Source organism: Carassius auratus, unplaced genomic scaffold (genome assembly GCF_003368295.1).
Source record: "Carassius auratus strain Wakin unplaced genomic scaffold, ASM336829v1 scaf_tig00011800, whole genome shotgun sequence".
Taxonomy (NCBI): Eukaryota; Metazoa; Chordata; class Actinopteri; order Cypriniformes; family Cyprinidae; genus Carassius; species Carassius auratus.
In genome coordinates, this window is record NW_020524244.1 from 21,325 (window position 1) to 31,898 (window position 10,574).

General features: G+C 36.5%; 1 protein-coding gene and 1 pseudogene across 1 annotated transcript; one reads left to right on the forward strand and one right to left on the reverse strand.

Annotated features, from left to right (window-relative positions):
- The first annotated feature begins 673 nt into the window (after positions 1-673).
- LOC113073296 (homeobox protein DBX1-B) lies at positions 674-3,481 on the forward strand. Its single transcript, XM_026246186.1, has 4 exons — positions 674-1,155; positions 1,337-1,438; positions 2,747-2,949; positions 3,049-3,481. The coding sequence occupies exons 1-4, from the start codon at positions 798-800 to the stop codon at positions 3,349-3,351; spliced, it is 966 nt and encodes a 321-aa protein (XP_026101971.1). The 5' UTR covers positions 674-797; the 3' UTR covers positions 3,352-3,481.
- Positions 3,482-4,033: 552 nt separating this feature from the next.
- Positions 4,034-10,413, reverse strand: LOC113073297 (neuron navigator 2-like; annotated as a pseudogene).
- Between the last annotated feature and the right edge of the window lie 161 nt (positions 10,414-10,574).

Consider the following 10,574-nt stretch of genomic DNA (forward strand, 5'->3'; position numbering starts at 1 on the left):
AAAAAAGTATTTAGAAGTATTTTCTTGTATAAAGTAGTCCAATATTCTTTATTTAAACTTCGAAAAAATATTTTCCATATTAGCTTTCCTGCTTTAGCGTTTTAATTTATTTATTTTACAAACACTGGACAGTATAGCCATACAATAAAATGTCTTTATCTGTAACATTTGTGTCATTACTAGACGATTTTTCGGATAATTGAAATTAAAGCGGTTGAATAACGTTAGTAATTAACTTACAGGTTGTAACCCAGCACTATTTTACTTCTAAGTTTGCAGTTAAAATTATTTTACCAGCCCTTTTCATTATATTGGTTATTTTTAGAGACTGGTTTTACTTTAATTTATTATGTTTCAAGGTGTAATGCCTAGATAATAAAAAAAAGAAAGTATGTTCATTGTGTTTCGTATAGGCAAAGCAGAAAGTGTTTTTAGTGCAAAATTTGTAACGGCAAAACTATGATGATCAACTTTTCTTTTTTCATAAAAAACCGTTGTCTGCGGTTTGCTTGTGGTGTCTAATCCAATCCGAATTTCTTCTGTCCAATCAGGACACGCCGCCTCTAGAGTAAACGGAACTCACGTTGAGATTTTGCTTGAACTTTATTGTTAGAGCTGTCACCCATGAAAAGGCTTCTTCAGCGGTCCACTATAAAAACCCCTGGAAAAGAGAGGGACGGACAAGAGCTCCTTCATTCTGCCCTCTTGGACTCTAATCTACGCAAGGCTCTGTAGAGTGAGAGAGTAACAGCACGTGTATTCCTCGCTGTCATTTTCAACAAAAATAAAACGGTGCAATGATGTTGCCAAGTGTTATTGCGCCACCTGCTATGTATCCAAACTTTCTAAGGCCCTCGGCGGCTCTTTCCTTGCCTTCCACTTTACATTCGGCGTTCACCACGCACTCGAGTTTCCTGGTGGAGGACCTGTTGCGGATCAGCAGACCTGCCACCTTCATGCACAGGAGCATCCCGTCTCCAAGCGCATCTCCTCCGGCTATAGGAGCCACAACTCTGAACAACTCTTCCGCAGTCCACGTCGCCATGTCTACATCTTTGCCAAAAAGATCAAGCTCTCCACAAACATCAATTCCAAACGATCCAAATTACTTGAAGTTTGGAGTGAATGCGATTCTCGCGTCAACAACACGTAACGGTACGTTTCTTTTATGTTTATAAACTAGCAACTTTATTCTTTTGATAAAGCATCAAAAAGTGTAACTGTCTTGAATGTTTTGTTTAAAATACGCTAATGAAGATCTTAGCCACATTTTTTTTATGTCACATTCAACTTGTACATTTCATTTAATTAAAGTCCGCTTAATTTTGTTTCATAGCTTCACCACCACCTTCAGTGCAAGGGATGAATGTGAAAACATTCCCGTTCCCATGTTTTGACGCCTCATTCCACCCATTCATCAGAGCATCATATTTCCCAGGTGGGTTCCTAAAAAAAAATCGCTGTGTCATTTCTTATTTCGGTCAAACTGATGGGCCTTCAGAATCTGCTTCCAATGCTGGTATTTGTAGGACATTGTGGAATCAGTCTCGCTGATTTGATGCCCTATTTAGCAAACGCAGTGACTGCTGACATTTTGCACCGCTTCCCCTAATCCACAAATTAGCCGGAATTGTCATGGTCCCAATTTAAGGCGGGTCCGCTCTCACAAGCAAACTGTTGGCGTCTCTTCATCGCTGCCTTTTCCCACCGAGGCAGTGTACTTAGTTACTGATTGGCAACAATGCTTTCAGCACCATGACCAATTGGTCAGCTCCCTCTGGGCAGCCACACACAGACCCGTAGTTGACTTAAGAATGCTGCTGATAGGCATTTACCAGTCATGGACTAATTCCCCTATTAGCTTCTATTCAGTATTTCAATATTCTCACAAGACCACATAGAGTGAGGGGAGTCTTCGCGGGACGTCCAAGCAAACGTTTTGGTCTCATATAGCAGCATGAAAATTGCTTAACAGGGTGTAGTAGTCTTAATTAGGCTACAGTGATCACTACTAGCAATATAAATGGATTATAAAAGTTTCTTAAAAATTACTCTAAAAAGAGTAATATTTACGAAAAATATATTTGTATATTGGTTAAAGCTAAGTATACCTCAGATAAAACCAATAAAAGTGGGTCCATTTTGCGTTAAGCTTCATGTCCATCAATCCAATGAATGCGAGCTACAAATAGCCTTGTGGATCGTGCACTCATTCAGACCAGCGATAATAGACTGATTCTTTTCACCGCGGTGTGAATACGTCAACAAAACAACTTGAGCAGTATGAAAGGCTTTTCGTGTCCATTTAATGAAAATATCTGGGGGCAAACATAGTCCCCCGCCATCAGTATTCTCAAAATGTCCCTGGCATGCCGTTGTGTTTAGTTTTAAAGTGTAAATCTCTTTTGTGGCCGTAATATATGGCTTTAGTGGCCTGTCCTAAGCCTTTTTCAGTCAGTTCATTACTACACAATTACCGTCCACGCTTCATTAGCACCTCTATCTTTCACTGCAGCGCTCTGAATGACTGCTCGCCCTTGTTACCATACCAATGCTTTTGGGAACCAAGCAATGTGCTAATTAGCTTCCTCGTTCCTTATCACTCAAACAGTAAACAGTTTGGTTTAATACATGTATATATATATATTAAAGCCCAACTTTCGTTCCAAGCCCAAATACTACTTCCTGTTCTTAGAAAAGACTAGTATTAGCTTAATTTGAGAGTTTGTTTGGTTGTTTCCTATAGCATCGTCTTCAGCAGTGCCAATTCCCGGGACTTTCGCATGGCCCCTCACGACTCGAGGGAAGCCGAGGAGAGGGATGCTTCGACGGGCCGTCTTCTCTGACGTGCAGCGAAAAGCGTTGGAGAAGATGTTTCAGAAACAGAAGTACATCAGCAAACCAGACAGAAAGAAACTTGCGACCAAACTTGGCCTTAAAGACTCTCAGGTAAGCTGATGTGGTCCATAAACATATTTTTTATCGTACCTTTGTGGGTGTCTGAGGTAAACTCTGTGTGCTCATGTCTTGCGAACTCTTTCTCATCAGGTTAAAATTTGGTTCCAAAACCGAAGAATGAAATGGCGCAATTCCAAAGAAAGAGAGCTTCTGTCGTCAGGAGGTTGCAGGGAACAAACATTACCGACGAAAATGAACCCTAATCCTGACCTGAGCGACGTTGGAAAAAAGTTCGAGACAGACGCGGCTCTGAGAGAAAGCCCGCGCGCGCCTTTTTATCAGGCTCGCGGGGATCACGAGCTCAACGTAGATTTACATTTCACTTCGCCTTCTATCTCCAGCAAGCACTCAGACTTCTCAGAATCAGAGGACGAGGAAATAACCGTGTCATAATCACTAAGCAGACTGTGTAATGTTTATATGTTTATGCACAAAACTGGAGGAAAACTTTCCGAAAAGTGGCCTTGTTTCACACGGTAGCCGTGTGAACTTTTTAGTTTAAGAGAGAACGTCGTAACCGCTGCGTTTTGGCAGCTTGTATAGTGTTTTGTATGGAGTTTTTATACCAAGATTATTATAATCTTTCTTAATGTTTTGGGATACTTTGTCTATAATCTTAAATACGTAGGTGGCACATTTCTAACTTAAAAGTCTTATATTATTTTGTATACTGATGTTGTTTTTTGTTTTTGTCTTTTTGTAAAAATGTATATACATTTGAAAAAAATAATTTTACAAATTAAAAATCCAAAGCAAAATACCAAAATTTTCGTTTTTGTCTGAATTGAAATAACATTAATGCATGGTCAGATACAACAGACTGTATATGATTTTTGACCAAATTAAAATGATGCAAAATTGTATTCTCCTAAAAGCAATATTTGTATCCATTTCCACAAATTACTTGTTAAAAAATACAAATACAATTATATTATTAGGCTATTATATAATACTAATGCTAATCATCAATGGCAATAATAATCATGGATCAATGAAACAATGTCATACTTGCTCACTCCTTCCACAGCTACTGAAAAAAAGTTTGCCCGTCACAGAATAACTATCAGAGATTCAGTTTGAGAGGAAAATAATCACATTTATTCCAAAGGGTCACATGCAGTCACTAAATTGACAATGAAGAAAGTCATTAATCATCAAAAACAACTTTACATGAAACAATTCCTCTTAAAGACTACAGAAACAAATAAAACATGAGGAAAATATTTACAATATATTACAACTGAAAATATACACAAACTCAATCAAAATTCAGTCTTTTGTTTTCTAAAATTATCAGCAATTTATGGGAAAGTAGACACTATTTGCTTTATTTATTATTATTATTATTATTAATTATAAACATTTAATTGTTTTCCACACAAAAGTTTTCATGTGTTGAAGAAATAAAAATCTTGGCCGTACTTAAAGCACAGCTAATTATTTGGTGAGATCTAACAAAAAAAAAGAAAGAAAGAAAGAAATACTGCATAAGGTCTTCTATTAAAACATGTTGTAGAAATTTATTTTAAAATGAACCTTTGACAAATTTCTTTTTCTAGTTAAACAAAATGTCTTTCAAATAAAATATCTCTCAGTAATCCATTTGGACTTCATGTAATTGTTTGCCACATTAGCAAGACACACTAACCCCAGATATTCAGATTAAAGCACATCACACAGATTCTTGTGCCAAATCATTTCGAATGTATAACTCCCCCAAGATCTTCAGCATAGACCTTAATAATTCCAATAATAGAAGGTCCTTTCTCCCCTTAAGTATTTTTAGATAAACATACTCTCCCACTGAACAAAGCTCATTTTATGCAGCTGTCCTTGTAGATTTATAAGAATCTATAAAAGTTAGTAAGTTTTGGTTTCAAGTCTTCCTGATATCAACAGTATTGCAAAAATGCCACTATATTGCCCGTAATAGTTTTTATTAATAGAGATTGCTTGGTAAAACCTTTTCTGTTATTGACTAAATGTTTACCAGAGAGTCTGTTGTGATGAAGTTAAATATTATTTTAATGTAACAATATTGCATAGAGAATATTGTAATAGATAAAGAGGCACAAACTATGCTCCTGGCACAAAATTTGCTTTAATATTATCAATACTTTTCCAAACAGGTCTTTATGTTATGCAAGTGTTACCAAAATACCTTTTTGTAAGTGAAAAGCAACCACAATACGGTTCATATTTAACTATATATTTCTGTCAGGTCCCACAGATAGTACACTATCGGAAGTGTATAATTTCCTTTCATTATTTGCATTTGTATAAAGTTATAGATCTTTAAGACATACGCTAGCCTGTCTCAAGTCTTCTAAGGCATTATTATAAAGTTCAGCACCAAAGTTTTTCACTAGTACATAAGTCACCCAACATTAGATAGTATTTAGAAGGTTTAATACATGACTGTAAATAAACAAGAATTGGCAAGTCTTGGGAGTTGCTACATCTCAACTAGGTTTATCTCCTTTTTGAACACATTTATACCACCATCTAGTGTCGATTTCAGGAAATGACGATCTTGATGAATATTAAACCTCTTGAACATGTTTTTTCTTGCATTTCAGGTGATGATTAGGCTGTGATGTGACTTACTAATCAATACTGATTTTTTCAGGGTTTCCGGCACCCTGTTTTACAGGTTACCAGCACCATGTAGATTCATATGAAAGACAAATCTGATATTAAAAAGTCTCAGAAGAGTCCAGCGTGTCATCTTGGTGAACTGTTGCTGGTGGAATCGCTGTCCGTAGCTCTCTGTCCCTCCGCAGTGAGCCGTCTCCTTCAACCTCATTAACATATTCATCTGTGGTAATAGGAACAGTATAGTACATGATAAATCTTCCTAAGTAAGAACTATGTAGATACAATTTATATAACTTACCAGTGGGTCGTCTTCTGATTTTCCCTGAGCAGGCTGCTTGCGAGGACTGCCCTCCTGTGATATATAGTACCCGTCGAACCCAACGTCCTCTGGTCGAAGACGCAGCAGGGAATGCCACTCGTGTTGCTGTGGACTTGCCACCCAAGGGAAGCTCTCCATCACCCACTTCGCTGGGTCCTCCCATGATGCCTTACGGCCATACGTCTGCAGAACAAACAGATAGTTGTTGGTTTGTTTGCTTTAGCATCCCAATATTGTAATGAAGGAAGGCACCTTACCTGCAGCCCTTCTCTGACCGCCTCCAGCATGTAGGGGATGATGGAGTAGTTCCACAGATCAGTGAACCACACTCTTGAGCCTTCAACGTCCATTGGGCAGGACAAAAAGAGTCGAGGTCCTGTGGTGGACAAAAGATACACAACAGGTTTCATACACAACAAAATAGTCATTTATTTATATGGAACAACATTAGAAAGAATTGACAAATTCTAAGGTAGGCGTATGGGTGATTGTGATTGGTTGTTTCTCCACACTCACCAATTGTGACATCAGAAGAACTGTGTGTTTCCAGGAAGCGGTTGAGATGATGCCAAACACATGGGATCCACTCAATGATCTTAACTAGCTCGCCGTTCCTCACACGACTGCTGATCTCGGTTTCTAGAAGCTTCCGTCGCAGGTACCGACCCAGAAACCTTTCAGTGGCTCCATATGATTGGCACACAAAACCCATCTGAAATAAGAGACCAAGTACAAGACTGGATCCACCTTTACCCATGTATTATGAGCTTGAGCAAAATAAGTGTTGAGAAATGCTTGCAGGACCTCTTGTGGAGAGTTGAGGTATAGCAATTAGCAAATCCAAATAATTTTTATGCTATATAATACATGCATAAATAAATTGTTTATATATATATATATATATATATATATATATATATATATATATATATATATTATATATAATATAATATATATATATATATATATGTATATATTATATATATATATATTGGAAAAGTATTGATAATATTAAAGCAAATTTTGTGCCAGGAGCATAGTTTGTGCCTCTTTATCTAGTACAAGATTCTGTATGCAATATTGTGTGTATATATATTATATATATATATATATATATATATTATATATATATATATATATATATATATATATATAATTTTTTTACTTGTGAGCATATTAGAACGTTTCTAAAGGTCATTGACACTAAAAACGATTTAGCTGCAATGTATTTAGCTTGAGATACATGAAAAATACAGTACAAACTATAAATTAGTAAAATACAAAAATTGATAACAATAGAGAAAACTTCTTTTAAATTTCAACATATTACTGTTTTTACTGTAGTCTTATCAGATATATGCAGCCTGTATTTGCTATATAAAAAATAAACTTAAAATATAATATTATATATATATATATATATATATATATAATATATAATATATTATATATATATTATATTATATATATATATATATATATATATATATATGAGTATATGTATGAAAAAATAATACACTATATTAAAAATTCATTAAATAGAAATATAGATATTTGAAAAATATAAAAAAATTAGTAGTGAATCAAAATCTGAATGAGATGATACCTGAAATTATGATGAAGCTGTAGATTTGGAGTTGGTGACGGGGTTTGATTCATGGTTCCAATGATGTAAGGACTGTGAGAAAATAATCCAATTAAACATATATGAAATCTACCATAAAACCTGAAACTTTAAACAACAAATCTGAATTTTCACAGTTAAAATCATTGCCGTGATCTGTGTTGCTCACCACTGGTGGTTCTTGCAGTTGAGCAGGCCATTGAAAATCTCAGCCAGTGAGGTGATATGGTGAAGGTTATCTAGTATAAGCACCACAGGTATGTCAACAGCATGTGCATTGGTTTTACACACGTCTGCCAGGTTGGACAAGTACTGCTTCAGCTCCTGTATAAAACACACTGGGCGTTATTACCAGAACCTTCAAATTTGCAACATGCTGAAAGAAAAACCTTGGAGTTTTGTAACACTAAAAGTGTTTAGAATCTATTAAATTGCTGAATAAATCAGCTGCCTACAATTCCTCACTGTTTACAAAGAACATTACTAAGTGAATAGGAAATAAACCTGTCATTAAGTTTTGTATTTAATCAGATTAACTGACCTTAGTAGTTTTGTTATCCACATTGAAAGTGGCGATTGCTTGATGTTCCAGCTGTTTTCCCTCTTTCAGGACCAAGTACTCGGCCAGTCTGCTGGCTAGAAAGCTCTTCCCTGTCCCAGAAGGCCCTGAAAAGATGATTCGTCTGTGCTCCTCCAGCTGAGAGATGTATCGCTGCAGAACTGGCTTCGGAATGAGCGTCTCGAACGCCAAACTGTCCTCACTGTTGACAGACAAGTCTGCAAAATGGGGAGACAAGGCTTCGGTCATGAGAAAACTGTCAGAGACCTGTATCATCAATGTATTTCAATGGTGTGGTGTCATGTTTTCAAGACGAGTTACTTCTTAAAGAGCAACAGTAATACCTTTCAGCTTGACGGAGATGGTGTCGCTTTCTCCCACAAGATAACCGCATGGCAGGAGTTCTGGTGTGTCTGCATCACTGGCACGATGGATGTCTGCAATGCTGTACTCCATCACACTGTCAGTGTTCAGACCCAGCTGCGTGACAGGATCTACGTAGATGATATATTCCTGTTGGAATGACACAAACGTGTTTTTTTTCATACGATTTCAACTTTAAAGCTCTCTAAACTCTAAGTAAACAAGTTTTGTACCTTAAAGAGTCGTCTGACTACGCCATCTAGGACATCCCATTTGGTTTTTCCACTGACACCGATGCATCCCAGCAAGAACTGAGAGGGTCTGCACTCCTGCCAAAAGCAGTACAAAGTAGTGTTTGAAGTGCCCTTGATGAGATCATCGAGTTATTTTTACTGAACAGTCTTGAGCTGTACCTCTTTCCACTCTGGATCTTTCTCCAGACTGACCACGACCTTCACATGCTGTCCCTCTTTCCAGGAACTTCCATCTCCACTGTCTTCTAGCAACATATCTATAATTCAACCGAGAATTTCAGTCGTTTGCAATGCCACAAAAATATAATTTTTGAAGTTAAGAAGTCCTCTCTACCTAAGCTGGTGGATTCTGTGAGGCTGAGTTGAGAAGAAAGGCCCACAGAACAAGGGGAGATGGACATCTGAGAAGGAGCTCTGCTGCCACTGCCTTGGCTCTCCATCTTTAATCTGTCATTCTCCACTTTCAGCCTCTCAATCTCAATCTGTTAGGATAAAATGGATTTTAAAACAGAATTAAATAACAAAATGGGCCTCCACTTCAAACATATTGAATGATAAAGTGTGAGTATAAGAGCAGAAAAAGTATTCTTGTAGCTTCATAACATTACAGTTGAACCACTGATATCACATGGACTATTTTAACGATATCCTTGATCCTTGATGCAGATGCTCACTTGCATGCGGTTCATGGACTCTCGTAATTGGTCCAATTGGTGGGCGGAGCTGAGAGCCTCCAATCTGATGTCTGTGAGTTTCATTTCTTTATCACGCAGTTCACTGCGCAACTGCATGACTGTTTCAGCCTCGCTGTCCGTGCACTCTGAAATCCTGCGACAAACACATACGGAATATCAAACAAAAAAAAGAAACAAACGAGATGAATTTAAAACACGTCAGCGGAAAACAAAACAGAAAACAAAAAACAATGCAAACAAATAAGACAAACAAAGATAAAAAACAAAGCAAAACAAACAAAAAACACTTAATTACCAAACAAACTATATATACACACAAACAAATAAAATAAATTAAAGTTGTGTTTTGTTTTGATTATAAGAATATACATTTTTTGTAATTTGAATGAAAACAATGTAAAAAAAAATCACAAACCATTTAATTTTGATTAACAGTGAAAGTGAATTTGCATATCAATGAACTGTGGAAGTAGTGCGAGAATTGGAAATAGCAACAATACTTAATTATTTATGAATCAGGGCATATAGTGTTTTAAAACTGTTAATTGCTCAGAATGAATAATGTAGGAGTAATTGGTTGAACATCTGTTCTTGGCATTTTATTCAGGGATCTGATCATCAGAGATTGAGAAATATTGGTATTGTTTGTGCCATTCCCTTTACCGTGCCAGTGAGGCAGACCTCATGGACTTGCTGCTACAGCCCCAGACAGGCCCGTCTGCAGGCAGCGAGGACAGTTGAGGACTACAAACATACACATATCAACCATGAGAGAAACTCTGAGGGTGTTCCACGTTGCACTGGACATTTGTTAAGCACTATCACACTGAGAGTTGCTCTGCAGCAACATAAAATGTGGGTGTGTGTAACTTTTTAGTTTACAAAATGGGTGGTATTTTCCAAAAAACACTACCTAGTTCTAGACTAAATCACACTGTAAATGGTGCTTGTCTATTATAAATCTTTCTTCCATCCAAAATTCCATCCAAAAACTCCTGGTTAAAGATGTGCTACCTGAACCAAGACCAAAAGGAATCGGGCTATTATTATACAAAAATAAGAAATAATAAAACTATTATTATTATTATTACTAATCAATATGTTATTATTATTATTATTATTATTATTATTAAAGCAAGAAAAAAATAACTTAGATACTGAGATAATAGATACATTTATAATAATAATAAATTATAAAATAATA

What these genes read in the sequence shown, in the direction of transcription:
- LOC113073296 (XM_026246186.1), top strand. Translation starts at nt 798, where the DNA reads ATGATGTTGCCAAGTGTTATTGCGCCACCTGCTATGTATCCAAACTTT. An exon ending in CAGAGCATCATATTTCCCAG is followed by an intron (nt 1,439 to 2,746) that starts GTGGGTTCCTAA and finishes TGTTTCCTATAG; the next exon opens with CATCGTCTTCAGCAGTGCCA. An exon ending in TTGGCCTTAAAGACTCTCAG is followed by an intron (nt 2,950 to 3,048) that starts GTAAGCTGATGT and finishes CTTTCTCATCAG; the next exon opens with GTTAAAATTTGGTTCCAAAA.